This window comes from Crotalus tigris, unplaced genomic scaffold, assembly GCF_016545835.1.
Source record: "Crotalus tigris isolate CLP2741 ecotype Arizona unplaced genomic scaffold, ASM1654583v1 scf7180000021118.133368, whole genome shotgun sequence".
NCBI lineage: Eukaryota > Metazoa > Chordata > Lepidosauria > Squamata > Viperidae > Crotalus > Crotalus tigris.
Window position 1 is genome coordinate 51,468 of NW_024098357.1, and position 27,677 is coordinate 79,144.

At 47.3% G+C, this 27,677-nt stretch overlaps 1 protein-coding gene and 1 long non-coding RNA gene across 2 annotated transcripts in view; one reads left to right on the plus strand and one right to left on the minus strand.

Moving 5' to 3' along the window:
* LOC120320031 (H-2 class II histocompatibility antigen, E-S beta chain-like) overlaps positions 1–27,341 on the minus strand; it is a 41,297-nt gene extending 13,956 nt beyond the window's left edge. Inside the window, exons 1-5 of the mRNA XM_039369454.1 lie at positions 27,251–27,341; positions 22,453–22,725; positions 19,897–20,178; positions 19,643–19,756; positions 19,381–19,404 (exon numbers count right to left, since the gene is read on the minus strand). Coding sequence (XP_039225388.1) covers positions 19,381–19,404; positions 19,643–19,756; positions 19,897–20,178; positions 22,453–22,725; positions 27,251–27,341 — 784 coding nt within the window. The remainder of the gene's footprint in view (positions 1–19,380; positions 19,405–19,642; positions 19,757–19,896; positions 20,179–22,452; positions 22,726–27,250) is intronic.
* LOC120320034 lies at positions 853–3,489 on the plus strand. Its single transcript, XR_005559866.1, has 3 exons — positions 853–1,498; positions 3,105–3,222; positions 3,376–3,489. It is a non-coding gene; the product is annotated as an uncharacterized LOC120320034 (long non-coding RNA).
* Positions 27,342–27,677: the final 336 nt, after the last annotated feature.

Genomic DNA, 27,677 nt, shown 5'->3' on the forward strand with positions numbered 1-27,677 from the left:
CTGTTGGCGGAAAGCAAAGAGGAAATAAACAGCCTCTTGATGAGGGTTAAAGAGGAAAGTGCAAAAGTTGACTTGAAACTCAACATTAACAAATCAAGATCAAGGTATCTGGTCCCATCACCTCCTAGCAAATAGAAGTGGGAGAAATGGAAGTAGTGACATGTTTTATTTTCTTGGGCCCCAAGATCACCGCAGGCAGCCTATGAAAAAACAGACATCACCTTGCTAACAAAGGTCTGTATATTAAAGCTATGATTTTCCAGTAGTAATGTATGGCTGTGAGAGTTGGACCATGAGGAAGGCTGAGTGCCCAAAAATGGATGCTTTTGAATTGTGGTGTTGGAGAAAACTCTGGAGAGTCCCTTGGACTGCAAGGAGATTGAGTCGGTCAGTCCTAAAGGAAACAAACCTGACAGATCTTTGGAAGACCAGATACTGAAGCTGAAGCTCAAATACTTTGGTCACCTAACTGCTGCGCCACCTCGGCTCATATGTTCCAATATCTCAGGGGCTGCCCCAAAGAAGAGGGAGTCAAGCTCTTCTCCAAAGCGCCTGAAGAAAGCAGGACAAGAAGCAACGGGGGGAAACTAATCAAGGAGAGAAGCAACCTAGAACTAAGGAGAAACTTCCTGACAGTGAGAACAATTAATCAGTGGAACAACCTGCCTCCAGAAGCTGTGAATGCTCCAACACTGGAGGTTTTTAAGAAGAGACTGGACAGCCATTTGTCTGAAATAGTATAGGGTTTCCTGCCTGAGCAGGGGGTTGGACTAGATGACCTCCAAGATCCCTTCCAACTTTATCATCATCATCATTATTATTATTATTATTATTATTACCCTCAACTAAGACTGCAGAGATATTTCCAACTCTGCATATATTCTCTGTCTTGAGAGAAATAGAAATCACCTGGATGAGGGAGGAATACTTCAACGAAAGCCAAATCAGTCTGTGCTTCATCTGAGTGCCACAAAGACCCACCAGGAAGCAGAGCAGCTGTTTTCCCAAAACCCACCCATAAAAATGTGTCGCCCATGATAGCAGTGCCAACCCCAGATTTCCACCACTTACTTCTAAGGGCTCTTCCCAAAGTCCAGCCATTAGTGAACATGGCCGAGCATTATCATCGTGGACTGTAGAGTTTGGGCAGCAATTCAGTAAGGAATTTTCTTTGACCCATTCGGACACTGCAAGTCCTGAGCCTCCCATCTTTTATAGCCATAGCAGGTTAGATGTTCAACTAAGTCTGCTGCTCTTCTCAGGGCTTTTGTAACAGCTAACAAACAGGAGTGTTTCAATACAAGGAAGATGCACCATTGCCTTAGGTAAGAACTATTTTGCAACAGTTCACTGAGGTGATATGATGCAATCATTACAACTCCATAAATAGAGAGCCAAGTCTGTCCCAGGAGCAAGATTTTGTCCAGAACCAGTCTCAGCATGAAGATCCTTTATCTGCTATTCGCATTTCTTTTCCTTGCATTCCTGTCTGAACCAGGTAAGAAACAAAATTACTGATAATTTACAAAGGATTGGTAACTCACTCCTTTTTAAACAAATACGATCACCACTGAAAGCAGGATAATCTTCAACATCTTTTTGTTTTACTTTTCAGAAATAGCTTTCAACAGTATAGACTATTGACAACATGAGCCTCCAAAGATTTGAAAAATATGCCATTGATTTTTCTTTTGATTCACAATTCTTGAAAGAACTTTATTGGGGTTTTTGTTATTATAGCTTATTTTTGTTGATTTGCTTCACTTTAACATTGGTTTACCAAATTCTCAGCTCACTCAAGGTCTTCGTCCAAAACACACAATGCAACTGGCCACTGTAACTCAGCAAGGATCCATGGCAATACCGGAGAGAAATATATCACAGCAAGATCTATCCTTCATATGAAATAGAATTATTTCTTCCCTCCTACATTAATAGATGTAGGCTTACCAGCTATTTCATCTTTGAGTCAGACTTCAAACCTGGGTTAATGGCTGATTTATTTGAGCTGCTGCAGGAGATCAGCAGAGATGGATCTGTGTGGTCAGAGAAAAGTTGCTGTGGTCCTAGGAATCCTGCAATTCTTGGAAGGATGTTAACATTCCCATCTTGGATGAACGGTTACAAAAGCTGATGGAGTTAGCAGAGATGGCTAAACTGACAGTTTTGATAAAAGAAAAGAATATAAGTACTTTTGTTTGTACTTGGATACTGCTTCTGGACTTTGTGCTATAATTTGCTACAATTTGTGCTATAATTCTATAATTTCACACAGTCTCATTCTTCCCTTTGGGTTTATTTATTTATTGTAGTGATTACTTTGGCACTGATGTCTTCCAGCTAATGTAGTTGCTTGGGCAGAAATAGTATAAAATCAGATTTAAGCTTTTCACTAAGATCTTGGAAAGAAGCAGAAAAAAAATTCTTAAGATTATTTTTTCTCAACTTAAATACCATTTTGAATACCATTTAAATACAACTTAGAATAAGAATGACTTTGTCTGATGACTTAATATCAGCACAGCCTGGATCTTGATAAGGATAAATATGCCATTGATTTTTCTTTTGATTCACAATTCTTGAAATAACTTTGTTGGGGGTTTTGTTATTGTACTTTATTTTTTTTGGTACGCTTCACTTTAGTATTGGTTTACCAAATTCTCAGCCAAATATGTTTGTTTGACTAAGGAGGCACAATGGAGAAACAGTTTGGTCTAGTGATTAGAGCAAAACACGACAATTCTGGATAGTGAGTTCTAGTCCCACCTTGGGCCTGAAAGCTGACTGAGTGAATTTGGCTAGAAATGCAAAAAGTTGAGATTCGATTTTCATGCCTTATTTTATTGCAACAGGGAATCAGAAGTCAACGCCTTTTGTTTCTTCCCCCCCTTTCCACATTTCCCCTTTTCCTCTTTCCCTGTGGTTGTTCCTTACTATTTGCTTTTTATTTTGATATTTTTACGTTATAAATGAATAAAAATATAAATGGATAAAGGAATCCTGCAGTTCTGTAGAAGAAGGTAGTGTCTTGGAAGGGAAAGTATATTTAAATATTAAGGAATCTTTACTCATCGTTTACCTGTCTTCTCTTTTTCTTTTCATAGGGAATGCCCAACGACGGTGTCGTCGGCTAGGAGGACGCTGCCATTTCCGCCGATGTCCTTTTGAAACTTTTGACATTGGGAAGCAGGACTGTGGGCTGCTACAGAAGTGCTGTAGACAGTAAGAAAACTCTCCTCTAATAGAGATACTACAGATACAGTACATAATGAGATGCTCTGCCTGATATTGTTTGCATTCACAAAGCTTTGCAAAGCAAAGAATTTACTTTAAACTCACTTTGATCAACTTATTATTTTTTTCTCATTTGTATAGGGAAAGTGGAAAATAATGCCATCTCCATCTACGACCATGCATATCTTCAAGATATGGCCAAAAGATATGCCGCCTGCTATCGCTTTATCTTTCTTTATCTAAATAAAATTGCTACCCATCAAACTCTAAAACATTTGTGGAGAGAGGGAGGGGGGGAGGGAGGGAGAGGGAGGGAGGGAGGGAGGGGGAGAGAGAGAAAGAGAGGGAGAGGGGGGAGTGGGAGGGTACGGAGGAAGAGAGGGAGGGAGGGGGAAGAGAGAGAGAGAGAGGAAGGGGGAGAGAGACGGAGGGAGGGAGGGAAAGAGAGAGGGAGGGAGGGAGGGAGGGGGAGGGAGGGGGAGGGAGGGAAATAGAGAGGGAGGGAGGGGGAGGGGAGGGAGGGGAGAGGGAGGGAGGGAGGTGTTGCCTGCTCTTCAACTGTTGGAGTTATTGGATTATCTGGCCTGCTAGGCTGAGTCATCAGCTGCAGTAGGCCAAGGTATGAGGAAGTCGGAAGTAAAAAAAGATTGGAGTAAACAACGAAGTGCCGTGCGGTGCAAAGGAATGTGTTTTGGTGTTTTGTTGGTGCCGGGTGTAACAGCTGTATAGGAGCGTGTGCAAATCAAAGCTGTAGCACGTGTAATATGCTAATATGCTGTGTTATAACAAATGTGGTTGGTGTAAGGTGGTCACCAGGTGCATATAAACCCGCCTTCTGATAACACAATAAAAGGGATGCTTCGGCTTTGTTCGGGGCTCCCATCCCGAGGAAACCACGTGTTCGTGTCTGTTCTTCTACACCCATGGGAGACCGCTGGGCGCGTGAAAACCCACAACTGGTGACCCCGACGTGATTCATGTTTCTGAGCACGTCTGCCCTCTTACTCACTGGGCGGAAGAGCCTACTGCAACTCAGGGCCGGTCGTCAGGACTAGACGAAGCACCCTCCCAAAACATTACCGTGAGTATGGGGACAGGATTCTCTAAGCCTTAGGTTGTGCACCTCTCAGAACTTAGGGAATTGACCAAGTCATCAATAATTGTTTTGAAAAACAATGGGAAAGATTTGTCGCTTCCCACTAAAGGGGATTTGATCCTTCTCTTAAAATATGTATATCAAAATTGCCTTGTATATCCCGAAGGAGGATCCCTAAAAGTATCGGTATGGGTTAAATTAGGAAAGTATTTTCATGAATCCCCTCGAGCCCCTCCAAAAATTTTGTCTACATGGCGAATTGTAATTGAATGTCTCCAAATCCATGAAGATGCCATGAAAACAGAGAAGGGGAGGGTAGACCCCCCTCCTTCCTATAACTCTGAAAAGCCTGTAGACCCCCCGCCTGCTTATGACTCTGAAAAGCCCGATGAGTTAAAAAAGGGACAGAGTGCAAAAGAAAAATCCTCTTTGGCAGTTTATCAAGCCGATGTGCTTTTTCAACCGTTCGCGCCAATAAAGGAGGGAGGAAAAGAACAAAGGAACACTAACGTGCTGCCTTCCCCTGCCAGCGCCATCTCCAGGGCACTGGCCGAAGCTTATGAAAAAGGGGAACTGCAACCTGAAGAATATCAATTTTGCGCGCCTGTTTTTATTGATCCAATCACAGGCAATCGCAGATATGAAACAATTCCTATAAAAATATTAGAGAAATTAAACAAGCTGCTTCAAGTTATGGGATTTCTAGCCATTATACCTTGGGTCTGATAGGTCACATGGCTTCTACTTTTTATTTGTTGCCTGAAGATTGGAAAGAGCTATTCCATATGATTTTAACATCCTCACAATATGTGGTTTGGGAATCCGAATGGAAAAAGGAATGTCAAAAGATCGTTTTAGCTTGGCAGGGCCGTAATCCACCAACAGTAGACCAGTTAACAGGGAATGGAAATTTTACTTACCTGGGGGCTCAACAAGCCATGAACCCTTTGTTCTATTCTCATGCAGCCCTGGCAGCAAAAGCTGCCCTAACTCGGGTTGATGATTTGCAGAGGGGAACAAAAGGCTCTTTTGTAAAGATTTTTCAAGGGCCTAATCAGCCCTATGGGGAATTTTTGGATCAGTTACAAAAGGCCATATCTAGGGAAATCACAAATGAAATAGCCCAGGAGGAATTGTTGAAAAAACTTGCCTTTGAAAATGCCAATGAGGACAGTAGACGGGTCCTGCAGCCCTTAATGAGCAAACCTGATGCAGGATTGGCAGACTATATTCAAGCCTGTAGAATTGTGGGGACCAATGCATTTAACATGGAAACTTTGGCTATGGCCTTACAAAAAGCAGGAAGTAATAATGGGCAACCTGTGGGTAACGCTGGTAACTGTTTTAATTGCGGGAAGCCTGGTCATTTTAAAAATCAGTGCCGGGCCCCAGGGGGAGGCGCTAATAAAAGCAGGGGAGTGGGAGCCAGACCAAAAACTGTTTGCCTGCGCTGTAAAAAGGGGTTTCACTGGGCAAACCAGTGTCGCTCCAACCCTATGCCTGCTGATTCCCAGAAACCGGGAAACTAGAGCTGGGGCATTCAGCTAGCCCCGCCTCAAAGGCTGAACCTTATCATTTTGTCCTGGTGGCCTCTGAGACAATAACCACAGGTTTATCCGGGCTGTCATATTTTTTGCCAATCCGGCCGTCTGTCCCTTTCCCCCCTGATTGTGACACGCCTCTGTTAGTGTTTCCTCACCGTGACTTTATTATGCAGGGAGTAACGGCTATGCCATTTTTGAAAGACCCAGCTGACTTTACATCAGTCGCTTTGGCATTTACCCCTAACACTCCCATGACTGTGCTTGAGGGAACAGTAGTGGCAACTGCCGTCCCTGTTCCCCAACAACCACAAGTTTTGGCCATTGAGCAAGAAATTCAAAAGTTCTGCCCCTCTATGGCCTTTCAAGTCAATGGACGCTCCTTTTTTGGTATTCTAGATACCGGAGCTGACGTATCAGTCATAAGAGAGGAGGAGTGGCCCTCTGAGTGGCAGACCGACAGCGCACCGTCGGTTCGGGGAGTGGGAGGAGTCCAACACGCACGTGTGAGCAAACACTGGTTTCTGTGACCTCGGAAGAAACATCAGTCACTGCCCACATTAAACCTGTCATTCTTCCGCTTCATACTAATCTGTGGGGTCGGGATTTGATGAGTCAGTTCAATGCAAAATTAATTTTGGACTAAGATGTTTCAGTTAATAAAGTTAAACCTCTTGACTGACACCCTAGTTTGGGTGGATCAGTGGCCTTTAACCAAAGAAAAATTAGCCGCTCTGGTGCAATTGGTAGATCAACAATTAGAGTTAAAACGCATTGAACCCTCATTGAGTCCTTATAACACTCCAGTGTTTGTCATAAAGAAAAAATCTGGAAAATGGAGAATTTTAAACGACCTTAGAGTTATCAATAAGATCATTCGCCCCATGGGGGCGCTCCAATATGGTTTACCTAATCCTAATTTGATACCAAAAGACTATGACCTGATGGTTATAGATCTAAAAGATGCATTTTTCTCTATTCCACTACACCCAGAGGACAAACACTTATTTGCCTTTACTGTGCCTGAAATAAATAACTCCAAGCCCACGGCCAGATATCAATGGACTGTCTTGCCTCAAGGGATGCTAAACAGTCCTACAATGTGTCAATATGTTGTCAATCAGGTTTTAAGACCATATCGGGACAAGTTTCCTCATTTTAAAATTTATCATTATATGGATGATATTTTAGTGGCAGCTCCAGGGCCCTCAGGTACAGTCTCAGCAACCTTGCCTGTTCTAACCTCCATTTTTCAAACAAATGGGTTTTTTATTTCACCTGAAAAAATTCAGCTTAAACACCCCTTTCTGTACTTGGGCCACAAGCTTTTGGCCTCACACGCTGAGCCTCAGCTGTCTAAGTTGTGTCTTCCACCATGCCCAACCTTAGTCCAACTTCAACAATATTTAGGATCAATTAATTGGGCCCGTCCCTATATGGGACTAACCACCTCTCAATTGGCTCCATTGTTCTCTGCTCTTACGCAGGGAAAAAATCCAGGAGATAAGATCGTGTTAACTCAACAACAACTTAAAACTTGTGACATCATTCAGCATGCATTGTCAAAAGTATGGGTCGATCGTGTTCAGCCCGATATGCCTTTTTCTATGCTAATTTTTAACACCGTTGACCTTCCTACGGCAGCTTTGGCTCAGATCGTGTCTAATATAAAAATGATGATTGTAGAATGGATCCACTTATTTCACACCCCGAAGAACACCATTTCACAGAAACGTACGCTCAGCTTATAACAAAATCTCGCTTTAGGGCACAGGCTTTAGGGGGTGTTGAACCGTCCTTTTTATATATCCCTTGTTCGCTAACGGCTTGGGAAAGTTTGTTGGCCAATTATGAATCTTTGCAGCAAGCACTTGCTGATTGGCCAGTATCTTGTCATCCACCATCAGATCCTCGCATTTTTTTATTAAAAACAGTCCCATTTAAATGGCAATCTCCTTGTGCTTCTTTCCCTTTAAAAGAAGCAATAACGGTGTTTGCTGACGGCAGCAAGACTCATGGAGCCTGTGCTTGGAAAGAGGAGGGTAAGTGGCGTACAAAAATCACCCCCCCACAGACGTCAGCTCAGCACTCTGAGCTAGTGGCGGCCACAATGGCATTTTTTCATTTTAAAGATCAACCCTTTAATCTGATCCTGGACAGTTTATATGTTACCCAAATTGTCAAAACCATTTTTGATTCTTATTTAGCACCAAATGTCTCTATGGATCTGTTAACATTATTTTTGGACTTGCAACATCTCGTAAATGATCGGAAACACCCATTTTTTGTTGCCCATATTCGTAGCCATCAGCCTTTTCCAGGCCCACTCCAAGAAGGCAATGATGTTGCCGATGCTGCCGCCTCACAAACACCTCTTAATATGCCACTCACTTTTTTAACCCCCTGGGAAAGTCATTCCTATTTCCATCAGAATAAGAAAGCATTAATCAAACAATTTAATCTTTCAGCTGCTGAAGCTGCTGCCATCGTTCAGCAATGTCCAACCTGTAGCAAGCAAGCACACTCAATACCACTTGGAGTAAATCCTCGTGGCTTGGAGAGCTGTCAAATTTGGCAAATGGATGTTACTCAATATCCTCCCTTTGCCCCATGGAAACATCTTCATGTTTCTATTGATACATATTCTGGCTTCATTATGGCTTCCCCCCAGAGGGGTGAGGCCACTAAACATGTTATCAATCACTGTATTCGGTCATTTGCATCGTTGGGACGCCCCAAAGAACTAAAATCAGACAATGGACCTGCTTATATTAGCTCTGCTTTTGCAGAATTCTGTACAAAATGGTCCATTGTTCATAAATTTGGCATTCCGTATAATAGCCAAGGTCAAGCCTTGGTTGAGCGAGCAAATCAAACATTAAAAACAGCTCTCAATCGATATTTAAATGAAAAGGGGAAAATCGCCCCTGGCCTCCCAGCAGTGCAAAACATCCTTAACTTGTGCCTTTATACACTGAACTTTTTAAATCTGACGGGCGACTCATCATCAACAGCTGCCTCTCGTCATTTTTCAACAGTCCCTCCCCCTACTTCAAGACCTCCAGTTTACTATCGACGGCTTCCAGACCCCACGTGGAAAGGTCCTGCAGAGCTTATCACCTGGGGGAGAGGCTACGCTGCGGTAGATGATCATGGCAAAATCATTTGGACTCCAGCTCGCTGTGTTCGCCCTTATTTGGTTCAATCTCCACCATCCTAACCAGACATCAGACGACCATGGACCCTGGGCCCACAACTCTTTTATGAAAGATGTGCAGAATATTTCTCGTCTTTTGAACAAGACTGAGTGTTGGATGTGCATGCATATTCCAACCCTGGAGGAGGGGGGACTTTTTATGCATGCGGTGCCTTTTAATACAACTGGTTGGAAACAATTTCCTTGGTCTAGAGGGACCCTTTCCAATGCTATGGTGAATTATACGGTATACACAATAGGAAGCAGAATCCAGGAAAAGGCAGCGTTTTGTTGGGAATATAAGAACACCGCTAAAAACTCTGTTTTAGTAGGCAGATACCCATATTGTGACATCACATTTCAACTTTCAAACAACATGACTAGACCACATCCCTTTAAGAAAATTCCTCTTTTTGAATCCCTTGATGATTTTTCTGATTATATGTGTACCTATCAAATAACTGGATGCTCGCTATCAACAGGATGTCACCCTGGCAACACAGACACGATGTCCACACTCTTCCTTTGCAGTATTGTAAGAGCCATGGTTCGCCAAACTGTGCAAAGCTCCAGGAGCTCAACATTATTTCTAGACTTCAGTGCACTTTCAGAAATACAGCTAGCCTCTGCCTGCTCCCTGCGGTTCTTGAGCAAAGAACTACATTACTAATAATTGACTTTCTTTTCAGATTGGCTAGTTTTGCCCTTTGTAGCCTCACTGACCCACTAATACTCACTGCCTATGAGGGCAAGGTGGGCAGGGGGGAGTCCTCAGAAAGGGGCTCCCCCCTCAAGGCAAAGAGCCCTTTCTAACTCCAGTTCTATCACTGGCAGGAGAAGAAAGGAGGTTTGGGGCTAGTAAACCCTGCAATGTTCTCCTCTCTTCTCCAGCCCTTCTTGTTCAGCTGAGTGAAAGAGTCCAACGGGAGAGTGAGAAATTCCTACACCTGCTGGCTCTTCCTGACGATGCAAGGAACTAAGCCTGTTGCTCCTGTACATAAATACATACTTCCCCGAGTTCCCCCAGGTGGCAGCCCATAATTACGTTCCAGGAAAATATGGGGTAGCCGTATTTAGTTTGCATCTAAGTGATGTTGACTGCATAACGATCTCATAATAGTGTGAAGAGAGGCATTGTGTTCTAAGGTTTGAGACTGTTCCTCCACCGACCTAGTCTTTATGTGCCCCAGATGAGGAATGGGAGGGAGACAAAATCAGCCCTTGGAGATCGATGCCAGGGGAATCCTGCAGAACCAGCCTGGATGGCCTCCGGAGGGGGCAAGGCTCAGTGGGAGAGCTATCTAGGGGCATCTAGGGGTGCTGGGGAGAAAGGAGGGGTCTTCCACTCAGAGTTGCCCCCTTGATCTTTCCTCTCTCCCGCAAAGCTGCTCTCCCTCCCTCCCCCCTGATGGCAAATGTCTCCTACACCAGGAATGGCTTCGGCTGGACTTTCTGCTCTGGCCCCAAGAGGCCCGGGGGAAGAGACCCTTCCCAACACCCCCTGCCCAGGAGCCCTCAGACCAGGGAGATGGACATCAGGCCACAGGACCACTCAGGGCCTTTTCTGAGGGGGGGTCTCAGATGAGCTCAGGTTGGGGGCCACACGTGAGACTCGCCCAGGACTCTCTCTGTTGGAGACCCTCTGCCCAACCTTCAGCCCAACTCCCTGCCTTGGGATGAGTTTCGAGATTCAGACTTGTGTCGTCTCCCCCTCCCCAAAAGCCCCCCTGCAGCCCCCCCAAGAGCATCTCAAAGGGAGGGGCTCCAGCCCCCCTCACGATAGGGATTGTTTTGGGGAGCCATAGGGGAGCCATCCAGAGCCCCCCCAAATGCTCCTCTCTCGCTTCCCCCCTCCTTCCAGGTGCCGATAGAGCAACGGGGGATTATGGGGTGGGGGTTTCTTGGCCTCCTCCCCAAATTCAGAGCCTCCCCCGGAAGGGACCGAAGCTCAACTCCGGCCTGACTTTGAAAGCCTCACATTTGAGATTTGGGAAGAAAACTTGAAGTCTTTGAAGACGAAAAAATACTTTGGCCAAAATGCAGCTTTTTCCTTGTGTGGATTCAGGTCTGAAAATGCCTCAGTTTCCCTCTTTCGCTTTCGCTTTCCCTCCCCTTCCTCTTTCCACGCAACCGCTCCGACTCCGACCCGGCCATTTTGGGGGGGGGCAGAGAGGGGCCCGGCTGCGATTCCCCACCTCGGCTGCAATCGGGAAAGAGGGGGTCCCTCTCCGCCCTCCTGGGGGGGAAGTGGGGAGGGAAGGGGGAGGAGACCACGCAGAGATCGAGGCTGTCGCTGGCTCCCGTCACTCTTACCCTCTGAAGAGCTAGCAGCTTTCTTCCCCCTCTCCCCCCACGAGTCTCGGCGGTGCTTCCCAGCCCCCTCCTCCCCCAAACCTCCTCCTCCCCCCGCCTAGCCCCCTCCTTACCGGGGTCTCCTTCCCCACTTCGCTTCCGGGGATCCGGGCCAGCAGCAGCAGCACCAGGGGGAGCCCATGGACGCCGCCCCACCAGCACCCCCAGAAAGATGAGAGAGAGAGAGACGCGGAGGCTCCCAGCCCCAGAGGCGGAATCGGGGGGGTCTGGATTGGGGGGGGGGAGGCGTTTCCCTCGAACTTCGGAACTGGGAGGGCCCAGAACCAATCGGAATTCTCCCTTCCGCAGCGTCATCGGTCTCCGGGCAGAGTCTCCCTTGACTTCACCCGATGGAGGAGACAGTTCGGCGCAGAGGGAGAAGCGGAGAAGCGGAGAAGGGGGGGGGGATTTTATGGGGGGAGGAATCAGCCCTGGGACCCCCTCCCCAGAATCGACCCTCTTGAGGTCGGCTCCGTTCCTCTGGGTGGGAGTGGAGGGGATATTTTGCCCGAAGAAGAAGAAGAAAAATCCATATCCATGGACGGGATGTATATGAGGATCCGCGCAGGTTTCTCCCTTGTGAAAGATCTCAATGCTATTTTAAGAAGGGTGGAGGGATGGACAGCATAGTAAACCAAAGAATAAATTTATAATTTATAAAATAACCCGGACAGTGGATAGAAATTCTGTGGACTTCAGTTATTCTATGCCCTCAAGTATAGGATTACAGCCTTAACCATTAAAGTCTAAAAACTTCCCCCCCAAACTATCCCAAAAACCACACATTCTTTTTTTTTTTATGTTTCACTACATCCATGGAAGCCATTTTTTCTAGGACATTCGGGTTGTGGTCAGTTCCGCAAAGGCGGGTCAGGCCGATCCTCAATTCCCGATTCTGTTCAAAAGGGCTTTGGGGGTCCAGAGGGGGCCTGAATCCTTCCAAAGGAATTGGGGGGGACTGGAGGGGGTCACACTCTCCCCTGGCCCAGCACCAGCCTCGGCAGGCCAGAGCCGGGTCTCCCCCCCCGCAGCTGAAGGAGGCTGCACCACAGTTGTGTCCATCCAGCCAGTCGCCCAAAGTGGGTTCCAGATCCAGGCAGCGTCTGGGGGGGGGGCTCCATCGCTCGCCTGATCAAAGCAGAACTCCTGGACTCTTTTCGTGTTTCCCCAGGAAGATTTTGATTCTCTCTGAGTTCCTCCTGCCACCCCAGCCCTCCACACACACCCCACACACACACAAACACACAAACACACACAGAGGAACTTTGTTTGTTTCTGCAACCCCCAACAGCTGGAGAAGTGCTGGAGTTTCGCTTCCCCCCCCCATCCCCGGCCTGAAGCGCTGGGCTCCCCCGAAGCGGAACCGAGGAACTGGCCCTGATCCAGCAGGCAACAAGCCCGGATTCTTCCCCGGGGCAGCTCCGGGACTCTCCCGCTTCGCCCCCGTGGCTGAGTCTCCCCCTCGGTCCTCTGCCCTCCCCCCTTGAAGCGGTGGAGGGGCCCCTCCCGACCCCCGAGGAGACCCCGGACAGCCCAGGGAACAAAACGAGGGAGGGCTGGAGAAACGTCCCCAAAGGACCCAAAGGCTCCGATTCTCGATTCTCCTCCTTCACACGTTACGGGGAGACTCGGCTCTCGGGGAGGGGGAGAGGTTGAAGGGGCTCTGATGCCGGGAAAGGTGGAAGGAGAGAGAGGGAAAGGAGGAGAAGCAGGGAGGGGGAGGGGCTCAGCTGCAGTGGGGGGGAGTGGGGGGAGGGTCTCCCCAGAGAAAGTCTATCCATGGGGGGGGGGTTAAACGTTGAGACCAACTTGATGGCACAAACCATCATTAGACTACCTGGTTAAAGGAGATCTCCCGTCTTTTCCCCACCAGTTAAAGCACTGGTGATGGTGATGACTTAACACCAGTTCATTTCATGGCTATTCAAAAACCCGACTCTTTGCCTAATATTTCTTCTTTTTAATTTTTTTATTGTTTTTCATGTTTTGTTAATAATTTAATGTACTGTATATACCTGTGTTTAGCTTTGTGTATCCAACCCAGTCACTTGTTGTGAGATGGGTGGTTATATAAATTTGATAGCCAGATAATATAGAGGGGGCGGTAGAGAGATAGATAGAGATGATAGAGGTGGTGCAGCAGTTAGGGTGCAGTACTGCAGGCCACTTTAGCTGACTGTGTTCAGCAGGTCAGCGGTTCAAATCTCACTGGTTCAAGGTTGACTCAGCCTTCCATCCTTCCGGGGTAGGTAAAATGAGGACCCAGATTGTTGGGGGCAATGTAAATATATATATATATACATTGCTTACTGGTGTACACCGCTTAGAGAGTGCTTGCACTTAAAGCGGTATATAAGTCTCATAAATAAATAAATAAATAAATAAATAGATAGATAGATGATAGAGAAGAAAGAAGAGATAGATGATAGAGATAGATGATAGATAGATAGATAAATAGATAGATAGATAGATAGATGATAGATAGATAGATAGAGATAGATAGATAGATGATAGATAGATAGATAGATAGAGAGAGATGGATAGATGAGAGAGAGATGAGACAGAGAAAGAGAGATAAATAGATATATAGACAGACAGACAAGATAGAGAGAGAGATGTAGATAGACATAAAGAGATGAGAGAGATGAGAGGGTGGCAGGCAGAGAAAGAGGGAGGGAAGGAAAGAGAGAGGGGGATAGAGAGATAGAGATGATAGATAGATGAGAGAGAGATGAGAGAAAGAAGACAGACAGAAAAAGATAGATAGATAGATAGATAGATAGATAGATAGATAGATGCACAGAGAGATAAGATAGAGAGGGAGAGATGTAGATAGACACAAAGAGATAATAGAGATGAGAGGGAGAGAGTGGGAGGGAGGGAAAGAAAGAGGGAAAGAGGGAGGGACGGAAAGAGAGAGAGAGAGAGAGAGAGAGAGAGAGAGAGAGAGAGAGAGAGAGAGAGAGAGAGATCCTGGGATTTGCAGACCGCTTTATCCCAGGACTGGCCTTGCAGAGGTGCTGAGATCAGCCCTGCTGAGTGAGGGATTTTCACCTGCTGACGGGGAGTCTTTCCTCTCTAGATCATCCAAAAAGCCCTTGTGGAAGAGAGAAAATAGCGTATCTGAGACAAGACTCAAATGAAGGAGCTGCTTCTTCTTTACTCTTCATTCCATCTTCCAAAATACGTTCTCCTTCTGGCACACTGCTCAAAATGGGTGAAATAATCAAATTGGTTAATTCCCATTTTAAAAAGCATGCTTTCAAACCGGCGCAAAGAATGGCAAGAACACTGGATTAAAAAAAAAAAAACAATGTAAAACAGAGTTAGGGGGGGTCTTATGGGAAACAGAAGGAGACCATTTTTCCTAGGCAGCAAAAGGAGGGAAAGAAAGGGAGCAAATGGATCAGTCTCTAAGGAAGGATTTGGCCCGAAGGCTTTGAATTAAAGTGGTTGGGAGTCTCCTGGCCTTTCTCCACCTTTGATTTCAGTGCCCAGGGGAGACGCCCAAATGGGAAGCATCCAGAATCTGCTATGCAAAAATGTAACAGAATAATGCTGATGGAAGGGACCTTGGAGGTCCTCTAGTCCAGCCCCCTGCCCGTGCAGGAGACCCTATACCACTTCAGACAAATGGCTGTCCAGTCTCTTCTTAAAAGCCTCCAGTAATGAAGCGATCACAACTTCCTGAGGCAAGCAGTTCCACTGATTAATTGTTCTCACTGTTAGGAAATTACTCCTTCAATCCAGATCTTCCATCCGTTGCTTCTCGTCCTGCCTTCAGGGGCTTTGGAGAATAGCTTGACTCCCTCTTCTTTGGGGCAGCCCCTCAAATATTGGAAGACTGCTATTCTGTCCCCCCTCGTCCTTCTCTTTGTTAAACTAGACTTACCCAATTCCAGCAACCGTTCTTTGTATCTTTTAGCCTCCAGTCCCCTGATCATCTTTGTTGCTCTTCTCTGCTCTCTTTCCAGAGTCTCAACTTCTTTTTTACATCGTGGTGACCAAAATTGGATGTAGTGTCCCAAGTGTGGCCTTACCAAGGCCTTGTAAAGTGCTATTAAAACTTCAGGTGATCTTGATTCTGTCCCTCCGTTAATGCAGCCTGGGACTCTTAGGGAGATTGGAGTCCAGTGGGGCTGACCCCCTAGTTCCCTTCTCTACTTTATGGGGGACAAAGTTGTCTGCTAGGCTCATCAGGAGCCTGCTGGATCTCCCACTAGGCGCAAAAAACTGTCTCCCAGTTGATGTCAGGGTGGTCAAAGTCCCCCATTGCTATTTTGCTCTGCTTTCTCCATGCCTTAGCTCACTGATTAAGAAAAAGTTCATCTATTTCCTCTGTTGGGTTGGGGGGCTTTATAGTACACACCAATGGTGATGTCGTTCTGTTTTCCCTTTTTTAACCCAAATGCTTTCAAGGAGATTTTTGTCTTTGTTCTGCAGCATTTCTGTAGCTATTTCTTATATATAGTGCAGCTCCACCTTTTATTAAGTCTGTTTCTTTTCAACACTTTAAATATTAAGATACTAAATTTAGTAGATGGAACAGTAAAGTGGACAATGGGCCGGGACACAGAGTTGCAGTTGATTGGTTGGAGAGTGCTGGCTCCTGTATGAGGTTATCTACCCTATGATTGGTTGCTGTGGGTGTAAAGGGGGTGTTTCCCCCCTTTCCCCCGCCCTTTTCTTCTGTGTGCTCCGTCTGCTGATTGGTTTATCTCACGATGTTTCTGTGTTCCTGATTATCTTTTCTGCTGTGAATATAAATGCTAAATAGATTTATATAACACTACAGGTTTGTGTCATTTGGACAGCTGCTGTGCAATACAGATGTTATACTTATGGATGTAAAACTACAAGTTTGTGTCATTGTCTCCCACTTCACTTGAACAGCTGCTGCGCAATTCCTCGACATTAAATCTCTTAAGTTGTGCCTTCCAGTTGTGGGTTTCATCCCACTAAGTTTCAGTGATTGCAATGTCATACCTGCCTTTGGGTTTCAAGTTCTCCCTGGTTTACTCCTCGTACTTTGAGCATTGGTGTAGAAGCATCTGAGTCCCTTTTGACTGACCCTGTGTTTGGTTTCCACATCCCCTCTTTTTGTGTCTGAGTTCTCCTTTTTCCTTTCCATTTGGTTGATTGCCCACAGATTTGTGCTTGGAATTAGCTTCTAAAAAATCCATCTCTCTCCTCCTTTGGTTTCAGTTTAAGACCCTTCAGATAGGACAAGCCAGTTGGCTTCCAAAGACGACATTCTCAGTTCTTATGAAGTGTAGCTCATCCCCTGCCAGAAGCCCCTCATGTGGGTATTGTAGACCATAGTCCAAGAATAAAAAGTTCTCTCGACAGAACCATCCTCTAAGCCAGGAGTTGACTTCAAAGGCTGTGCGTATCCTCATTGGATGTTGACCTTTATTGGGAGTACAGAAGGAAACACCACCTGTGCTCCCATCTCTTTGGCTTTGATGCCTACCTGCTCATAATCTCTTGATATTGTTTCCAGGGATTTTGTGTATCATTCATCCCCACATGAAAGAGGAGAAAGGAATAATAATCTATGGATTATTTTTAGTAAGCCTCTCACTCACATCTTTGATAGTTGTTCCTGGGAAACAACTAACTGCTAGTCTGACTGTCCATTCTACAAATTGCTAGTTCAGTTCCTCTGACCAATAAAAATCACCAACACAGGTCTTTGTTTATCTTAAGGAAGTCTGGTCTGATTTTCTTTCTGCAATTGGTACATTTGGTGTTGTCCCTTTTCCAGGTGCTAAGAGGTCTCTTCCAAGGGGGGGGGGTATTACTGATAGGAGCCCAAGTCTTCTCTGTGTTTGAGACAGTTCCTCCAACGACCTATTCTTTATGTGCCCCAGATGAGGAGTGGGAGGGAAAAAAAATCTGCCCTTAGAGATCAAAGTCTTTATGTGCCCCAGATGAGGAATGGGAGGGAGACAAAATCAGCCCTTGGAGATCGAAGCCACGGGAATCCTGCAGAAGCAGTCTGGATGACTTCTGGAGGGGGCAAGGCTCAGTGGGAGAGCTATCTAGGGGCATCTAGGGGTGCTGGGGAGAAGGGAGGGGTCTTCCACTCAGAGTTGCCCCCTTGATCTTTCCTCTCTCCTGCAGAACTGCTCTCCCTCCCCCCTGATGGCAAATGTCTCCTACACCAGGAATGGCTTCAGCTGGACTTTCTGCTCTGGCCCCAAGAGACCCTGGGGAAGACACCCTTCCCAACACCCCCTGCCCAGGAGCCCTCAGACCAGGGAGATGGACATCAGGGCGACCTTCCCAGAGATCAAGGCCATTGCCCACAGGACTACTCAGGGCCTTTTCTGAGGGGGGGTCTCATATGAGCTCCAGTTGGGGGCCAAACGTGAGACTCTCACAGGACTCTCTCTGTTGGGGACCATCGGGTCAGGATGGGGTCGTCCACCCAGGACATGAAGCAGGAGGACCCTCAAACTGTGCAGGTGACACTGCTCTAGGGGTCTCCTCTGCCCAGAGGGATGGGGCTTCAGACCCAAAGGAAGCAGGGGCTGTGGAGTGGCAGTGGTGATAGGTGGGCAGTCCTGGAAAAGGCCTCATGTGGAGGGAGGGAGGCGTTGGGTGCTAAAATGGGGTAGGACCCTCCAGTTGTGAAGGAGAGAAATGGCACAAATGGCTGGGTGAGTGCAGGGGGAGTCTCAGGTGTCCCCCAATGGCTCCCTACAAGTGCTTGAAGGGGACCATGCCTCCTGGCATCTTGGTCCTCAAAAGTAGGCTTGAGGGGAAGCAGAGCAAGGGGGCCCCCAAGAAGGAAGGGAGTCCTGCCCTTTCCCCTCCTTGGATCTGCCAAACCTCCTCCCAAACCAGTTTTGACTTCGGACCTGAAGTAGCTGGGATGGTTGATCCAGAGGCAGGGGAGGTGTCAATCTGGGGAGGGGAAGGGGAGAAGCAACAACGCTTCTGCGGGGAAGAGGGAGGAAAGAGGAGGAGGAAGAGGAAGGAGGAATTCCAGGATTTTTCCTACAATGTTTATTCTTTTATAGCAAAATGAAAGGAAGGGATTCGGATGAAGAGTAATGAAGATGAAGCTGCTGTGGATTTAAAGCCGGGAGAGATTTGGGTGTCTGGACTCACAGGTAGTTCCAGAGTCCCAGGGGTCAGTATAGATGGACTCCACCGCTCCCTCACAAGAAAGCCAGAGTGGTCTCAGCAGGAAAAGCTCCAGGCTGCCATTCTCCTCCTCCCCCCAATCTAAAATCTTGACCCTTCATTTTTCAGAGGTTGCAAAAGAGAGACAGACATTCATCAGCTAATGGAAAAAAGCCCCTTCCTTTCCCACAAGGAAGCAGGAAGGACGGCAGAATTAATTCATGAGTGCTGTAGAAAAAAAGAAATGGGGAGAAATTTAGAAAATAAAGAGAAACCAGTGTAAATAGCTTATTATTCCTCTCTTTCAGCCACCCCCAGACAGGCCCACATTGCAGGGGGGTGGTTGATGGGTAGGAACAAAGTGAGGGAGTTTCTCCCCCCCCTTTTTTTCAGAGAGGAAAAGGATGCAAAGGACCAGCAATTCATCTCCAGAGGCTTATGGAATTTTCCCCAATTGACTTAACTGGGGACTTAATCAACAAAGGAGGCCTCCCCCCCCTAGACATTTCATATTAACAGAGAAGATGGGGCCAGAATGGGGAATAGTAGCAAAGCTGGGTGTCGCTTTGCCAGAAATTGTGTGCAATGTCACAAGGAGACTTCCCTTCTCTTTTGCAATTTCCCAAAACCTGGAAATCTCCTGGGCCAGATTTTAGTGTTTATGTGTGTGTGTTTGTTTTTGATTGCACTGTTTTCAGGTCTCTGAAATGAAAAGCTCCCCAAAAGTTCAAAAATTTGTGTTATCCACAGCTAGGAGGTTTTGTTTGGGCACATTTTTCTTTTAAAGGATCAATTAATGAATATTAAAGAAACATCTATAACTTGACCTGCAGGAGGCTGGATGGGAATTGCTGGAATGAGAAAAAGACTCAATCAGGACCCTTCGTGGGATGGAGGACCCGGTGGGGGGCTCCCTATCGATAGCCCATAATAGGTTGCAGGATGCTCACTTATACAATAGACCCTCAAAGAACAGAATTTCCCAAGCAAATTTCCAGGGGGGCCTCGTTGCCATCTGCTAAGCTTGCTGAGAGGCCTCCCCTGGATGGTCCCCTCCCCCACAATCTCTTATCCAGCCCCCAGACTCACCTTTCTTGCTCTTCAGGTGGAGGGAGAGCCCCATGGCAAAGAAGATCACCCCGATCACGGCTGCCACGATCCCCGTCCAGAGTTTGCTCCTGGCCGAGTTGGAGGAACGGGGCTCTGGGGAAGGAGAAGGAGCCTCCCCTGAGCAGGAACATCAGGGCCAGATTCCCCCCCAGGAGGGTCCATCCCAGCTCCCCCCACAAGGAGGGTCCTCTTTCTCAGGGCAGGAGGGGGTCCCCAGAGGGGGAGGGGCTCACCCCACTGGACGGTGATGGGGGCTTCCAGGCTGGCATGCTCCACCTGGCAGGTGTAGACGTCTCCCCGCTGGGGCTGGGTCTCCAGCATCACCTGGAGCTGGTAGGTCCAGTCTCCATTTTGGAGCTCTTCCCCGAAGGCCACGCCCTCCTCCTCCGGCCGCCCGTTCTTCAGCCACCGGATCTCAATCTCCATGGGGTAGAAGCCCCTCGCGATGCAGAGGAGGATGGTGTTAGGGGAAGTGGGATCCAGCTTGGTGGGGGAGATGGAGACGGTGGGCTTGGCTGGAGGGGAGGAGTGGGAGGGGGAGAAGGGGCATGGGGGGGAGACACAGGAGGGGCCAGAACAGGAGACCAGGTTGGTTAGTTCAGGCCAAGAGCCCTTTTCAGTTTTAAAAACATTATTTGTTTTAAGTCATTTCCAAAGCAAATTGCAGCAAGAAATTAAACGGGATCCTGAAAGATGGAAAAACATAAATCGTTCCTGGTTGGGATCAGTTTCCATCATCAAATTGCACAAGTCCAACAGGAATAAATACTGGAAACTCTCCAGGGCAGAAGGAATTTCCTGCCAGATTTGGGGGAGACAGAAAGAGACCCAGAAGACGGGGAAGACACACAGCATGTTTTGGACAATTGCAGGGATCCCATTCAAAAGAAAACCACATTTTTAAAAAATAGATATAATACCGGAACATTTATTTATTTATTAAATTTATTTGCCACCATCTCATGATAAAATGACTCTAGGCAGCTTACAGTAGCGCTTTTCAACTGGTGGTATGTGTACCACCTGTGGTACATGAGCACATGGCAGATGGTATGCTGCCCTGCCCAGCCAAATGTAGTAGGGGAGGGAACGAGCCAGCGCAGGCAAGGACTTACTGTGAGAGAGTCGTCTGGAGCTGCAGACTGGCTGGGACGAGGCAAAGGCCCCAGGCTCATTTCCGGCTCACCCCCTCTCCCATGAGAACGGAGGAGGAGGGGGTGGAGACAGGAGAAGCTATAAAAGGAGGCAGTTTGGGTCGGGAGAAGGAGAGAGAGAAAAAGAAGCAGCCTTGGGAGGAGGAGGAGTCAGCTCTCTCCACAGAATGGAAAGAAGGAGGAGGAGGGTGGGGAGAGAGGAGAGGAGATCAAGCAGGCTGGCCACAAGTGGATCTACAACTTCTGTGGCAGCCACCTGTGCTGGCAGCAACCAAGAGGCAAGGAACGTAGGGAGGAGGGGTTGCCCTCCATGAGGAATGAAGAAAGGCAGCACCGGCTGGAGGTGAGGCAAGGAGGGAAATGGAGAGTGGAAGGATTCTTTTGTGACTTTGAAGTTCTGGGATTTGTACATTGGGGATTTTGTGTTCTTAAGGAGTGTTTGGCAATTTCTATTTGGCTGATGGCTGATGTCTCATGTTAGCTTCTACTGCTCTGCTATTGTTAGCTGTAAGTTTTGCTGCAAGGAATTTTGAAGTATTTTTCTCCTGAATGGATTTTGCCTGTAGCATTCCTTTACTTAAGAATGGAGCCATTTGGGAAGGCTGCCTTAGCCAGCAGCCATACTTACTACATTTTTTTTCTTCCTTAAGTGTGCACTGCGCTCCTTAACTTTCCTTTCTAGCCAGTAGCTAATTCTTAAAGGGGAATGCGCCTTTTTATGCTAGTTCCCTCAATGGCTTGTCTTTTCTGTCTCTGGAGACTTTTCCTTGTTCAGTGAATATATGGAAGAAGGGAAATGGGGGGGGGGTCAAATTCTTCCTTCAGAAGGAGATAAGAATGAGAAAGAGGGAAGTAGCGAAGGAGAGAGGGAGGGAAGGAAGTCCCGCCTTAGCACTTGGCCACCTGCCAATGACTTTGCTTGTCAAAAGGTTGCAGAAGGGGATCACATGACCCTGCCTTTTAAATCTTAAATTGTATAGACTATTTTGGTGGTTTTATATTTTATGTGTATACACGCAAAGTTCCTCTGAGAGAGAAAGAGATGGTTTTAAAAGTTGATAAGTAAATCAATAAAGAAATATTATTGATTTATTAATATAAAATATTATATTGAAATGTTATATGGGATATAGATTATATTGAAATATATCTATATCCTGGGCAAAGGAGAGACCTTGCTGGATTCCTTCTCCCCCCCCCCCGAGAAAAATATATTTGGTATAATATTCTGGAAAGAAGTTTTTCGGGCAGGGGAATCTTTAGATCTTGGGAAGAGAAGGAAGATGATGGGACCGATAGGAACGAGAGGAATCTGTTTCTTCCCTTTGGCATGTTTCATGGTCATCCTTGTAGAATTTCAAACTTTTTAACAGAAATTTATTTTTAAACTTATTTTTTATACCTTTTTATTTATTTATTTTTTATTTAGGGGTGATGTTATATCCTACCCTATCCAGAGGTCCACTTTGAGGTGGGTGAAGGGATTAGGAGTCTCAATAAATAGCAATAAATACCAATGAATAAATTTCATAGATCGGAGGGCATAGAATACATCAGGGGCAAATCTTTCTCCGGGAGAGTCCTAAGACATGAAATGAAAAGGGGGGTGTCCTGGCATCCCCCTCCCCCACTCACCTCTCCGGCCAATCAAGGGGCCGCCCTGGAGAGCCTCGTAGTTGCTTCGGCAGAAGCGATTCACTCTGGCCTTCCAGTACTGGAGGAGGCGCTTATCCCTGTTGAAAGCCTCCGCATCCACCTCCCCCAGCGCCGTGACGGCCTCGAACTCCCCGCGGGCGCTGTCGAAGCGGAGATACTCCTGTCGGTCATAGATGTACCTGTTCAGGAGCCTCACCCACCGCGTCCCATTGAGGAAGCAGCACTCGGCCTTCGCCTGGTACAGGAAATGGGCTGCGGAGAGGAAGAAGAGGGTCAGGAGGGACTCCAGGGCCCATGGTTCCCAGCCTCTCCTCGAGGAGGGACACAGGCTTGTCAGAGGAGGGGAGACCTGCCGCAAGAGACTGCCAGAAGGCGCCACCTGGAGGAGGGATGGGGAACTGTCGGTCCCAGCGGGATTCCCTGTTAGTGGGGGTCGGGGGAGGGGAGGAAAATGAGGAAGGGGGGGAAAGAGGTTTCTGAGGGACCGCCTCCTTCTCCCGAGGGTGGAGAAAGGCAGACAGAAGTTCAGCTGGTCCAGCACTCGGCCTAACTCTGCAGGGAACGCTGGATCCAGGTGGGGCTTCTTTTGTTGTTGTTAATTGCGAAGTCGTGTCCGACCCATCGCGACCCCATGGACAACGTTCCTCCAGGTCTTCCTGTCCTCTACCATCTTCTGGAGTCCATTTAAGTTCACACCTACTGCTTCAGTGACTCCATCCAGGCATCTCATTCTCTGTTGTCCCCTTCTTCTCTTGCCCTCCATCTTTTCCAGCATTAGGCCCTTCTCCAGTGAGTCCTTCCTTCTCATTAGGTGGCCAAAGTATTTGAGTTTCAACTTCAGGATCTGGCCTTCTAAAGAGTAGTCAGGGTTGATCTCTTCTAGGACTGACCGGTTTGAACGCCTTGCAGTCCAAGGGACTCGCAGGAGTCTTCTCCAGCACCATAGTTCAAAGGCCTCAATTCTTTGGCGCTCAGCCTTTCTTATGGTCCAACTTTCACAGCCATACATTGCAACTGGGAAAACCATGGCCTGGACTATACGCACTTTTGTTGGCAGGGTGATGTCTCTGCTTTTTAGAATGCTGTCTAGATTTGCCATAGCTTTCCTCCCCAGGAGCAAGCGTCTTTTAATTTCTTGGCTGCAGTCCCCATCTGAGGTGATCTTGGAGCCCAGAAAAATAAAATCTGTCACTACCTCCATTTCTTCCCCATCTATTTGCCAGAAATTGAGAGGGCCAAAAGCCATGATTTTGGTTTTCTTAATGTTGAGTTTCAAGCCAACTTTTGCACTCTCCTTCTTCACCCACATCAAGAGGCTCCTTAGTTCCTCTTCACTTTCTGCCCTTAGAGTGGTATCATCTGCATATCTTAGGTTGTTGATATGTCTCCCAGCAATCTTAATTCCAACTTTTGATTCATCTAGCCCTGCCTTTCTCATGATGTGCTCTGCATATAAGTTAAATAGGCAGGGCGACAGTATACAGCCTTGCCGGACTCCTTTTCCAATTTTGAACCAATCAGTGGTTCCGTGTTCGGTTCTCACTGTTGCTTCTTGACCCACATATAGGTTTCTCAAGAGACAAATGAGATGGTCTGGTACTCCCATCTCTTTAAGGACTTGCCACAGTTTGTTGTGATCCACACAATCAAAGGCTTTTGCATAGTCAATGAAGCAGAAGTAGATGTTTTTCTGGAACTCCCTAGCTTTCTCCATGATCCAGCGTATGTTGGCAATTTGATCTCTAGTTCCTCTGCCTCTTCGAAATCCTGCCTGTACTTCTGGCAGTTCTCGATCCACATACTGCTGGAGTCTAGCTTGTAGGATTTTAAGCATAACTTTACTAGCATGTGAAATGAGTGCAATGGTGCGGTAGTTTGAACATTCTTTGACATTGCCTTTCTTTGGAATTGGAATGTAAACTGACCTTTTCAAATCCTGTGGCCACTGTTGAGTTTTCCAAATTTGCTGGCAAATTGAGTGTAGCACTTTTACTGCATCGTCTTTTAAGATTTTGAATAGCTCAGCTGGAATACTGTCACCTCCACTAGCTTTGTTGTTGCTCAGATTTTCTAAGGCCCATTTCACTTCACATTCTAGGATGTCTGGTTCGAGGTCAGTGACCATCTCATTGTGGTTATCTGGGATGTTAAGCTCATTCTTGTATAGTTCTTCTGTGTAGTTTTGCCATCTCTTCTTAATCTCTTCTGCCTCTGTTAGGTCCCTGCCATTTTGGTCCTTTATCATGCCCATCTTTGCATGAAACGTTCCCTTCATATCACCAATTTTCTTGAAGAGATCTCTGGTCCTCCCTATTCTGTTGTTTTCTTCTATTTCTTTGCACTGTTCATTTAAGAAGGCATTCTTATCTCTTCTAGCTACTCTCTGGAATTCTGCATTCAATTGGGTGTATCTTTCTCTTTCTCCTTTGCCTTTCGCTTCCCTTCTTTCCTCAGCTATTTGCAAAGCTTCCTCAGACAGCCATTTTGCTTTCTTGCATTTCTTTTTCTTTGGGATGGTTTTAGTTGCTACCTCTTGTACAATGTTGCGAACTTCCATCCATAGTTCTTCAGGCACTCTGTCTATCAGATCTAATTCCTTAAATCTATTTGTCACCTCTACTGTATATTCATCAGGAATATGATTTAGTTCATACCTGAGTGGCCTAGTGCTTTTCCCTACTTTTTTCAATTTAAGCCTAAATTTTGCAACGAGAAGCTCATGATCTGAGCCACAGTCAGCTCCTGGTCTTGTTTTTACTGACTGTATAGAGCTTCTCCATCTTTGGCTGCAGAGCACATAGTCAATCTGATTTCTATGTTGACCGTCTGGTGATGTCCATGTAGAGCCGTCTCTTGGGTTGTTGGAAACGAGTGTTTGTTATGACCATCGTATTCTCTTGACAAAATTCTATCAGCCTGTGCCCTCTTCATTTTCTACTCCAAGGCCAAACTTGCCTGTTATTCCGGTTATCTTTTGGCTTCCTACCTTAGCATTCCAATCCCCCATGATGATAAGGACATCATTTTTTGGTGTTAATTCTATAAGATGCTGTAGGGCTTCATAGAACCGGTCAATTTCATCCTCTTCAGCACCAGTGGTTGGGGCATAGATTTGGACTATTGTGATATTGAATGGTTTGCCTTGGATTCGAATTGAGATCATTCTGTCATTTTGGGGATTGTATCCCAGTATTGCTTTTCCTATTCTTTTATTGACTATGAAGGCTACTCCATTTCTTCTGAGGGATTCTTGCCCACAGTAGTATACCTGATGGTCATCTGAGTTAAATTCACCCATTCCTGTCCATTTTAGTTTGCTGATTCCTAAGATGTCGATGTTCAGTCTTGTCATCTCTTTTTTGACTACGTCTAGCTTGCCTTGATTCATGGATCTTACATTCCAGGTTCCTATGGAGAAAAAATCTTTACAGCATCGGACTTTCCTTTCACCACCAGATATATCCACAGCTGAGCGTCCTTTCGGCTTTGGCCCAGTCGCTTCATTCTTTCTGGCGCTACTAGTACTAGCCCTCTGCTCTTCCCCAGGAGCATATTGGACACCTGAGGGGCTCATCTTCCGGCGTCATATCTTTTTGCCTTTTAGTACTGTCCATGGGGTTTTCATGGCAAAGATACTGGAGTGGTTTGCCATTTCCTTCTCCAGTGGATCACATTTTGTCAGAACTCTCTGCTATAACCTGTCCGTCTTGGGTGGCCCTGCATGGCATAGCTTATAGCTTCATTGAGTTACGCAAGCCCCTTCGCCACGACAAGGCAGTAATCCATAAAGGGGGGCTTCTTTGCCCCCCCCAAAAGGCAGGAAATATGCAGGGAGGGAAGAGACCCCCCAGGAACTCTCTGGGCTGCAGGGAAATAAGATCCTCTTCCTCTTCCTTTGGGGGAGCATATGGGGGGGGTCACAGTAAGGATACCTGCACCCATGCTGCTGGGCTTTAAGCCCCACCTTCCGTTTTCCTCTTCCCCTCTAACCTTCAGCCCTTCAGCCAAAAATCACCTTTGGGTGATTTTTGAGGCCTTTTCTGTCCCACTCCCCAAAAGACCCCCCCTGCAGCCCCCTAAGACCACCTCAAAGGGAGGGGCTCCAGCCCTCCTCACTAAAGGGACAGTTTTGGGGAGCCAATTTAGGGGAGCAATTCAGACCCCCCCCCAATATCCTTCTCCCTCAGTTCCCCCCTCCCCTCCAGCTCCCGATTCAGCAATGGGGAATATGGGGTGGGGGTTCCGGGTCTCCTCCCAAATTCAGAGTCTCCCCCAAGAAGGAATCCAGCTCAACTGTTCCCTCCCCCTAAAAAAAATGGAGATTCAGAAGAAAAACTGAGGTTGCAAAAAGACTTTTGCCAAAAAACGTCTTTTTTTATATACATTTGGTTGCCTTTGTGGAGTCAGGTGTGAAAATGCCTCAGTTTCCCTCTTTCGCTTTCGCTTTCCGTCTCCTTCCTCTTTCGTTGCAAGAAACTTCGGGCTCAGGCGCTAATTCGGGGTCTGCAAGGTCCCCCAACAGCCAACCACGGGGGGGGGGAGAGAGGGGTCCAGACGCCTCTTATCCCACCTCGGCTGCCTTTCCGCGACTCGGACGCAACCAGGAAAGGGGGGGCTCCCTCTTTGTTCTGCGCGGGGGGGGGAAATGCTGCGAGGGAGGGGCGGAGACCACGCGGAGATCGAGGCTCCTGCAGGCTCCCGTCTCTCTTGCCCTCCACCCCTTTTCCCACTACTGGGGTCCCCGTCCCTCTCCTCCCCCCGCCCACCCCCTCCTTACCGGGGGTCTCCTTCCCCCCTTCGCTTCCGGGGATCCGGGCCAGCGCCCACACCAGCAGCAGCAGCGTCAGGGGGAGCCCCGCGGAGCCCATGGACGCCGCCCCGCAAGCGCCCCCAGAGAGAGGGGAGAGAGACCCGGAGGCTCCCAGCCCCAGAGGCAGAATCGGGGGGAGGGGGCGTTTTCCTCGAACTTCGGAACTGGGAGGGCCCAGAAAAGCGGACGGACCAATGGGATTTCTCCCTTCTGCAGCGTCATCGGTCTCCGGGCAGAGCCTCCCTTGACTTCACCCGATAGAGGAGATAGTTCGGCGCAGAGAGAGAAGCAGAGAAAGTGGGTGAAAATCCCTTCAGTCGGGGGGGGCGCAGCTCAAGGGGGGGCTTCAGACCAGCCCTGCAGGGGAGCGTGCACTTCCTTTTGCCCTCCCCCC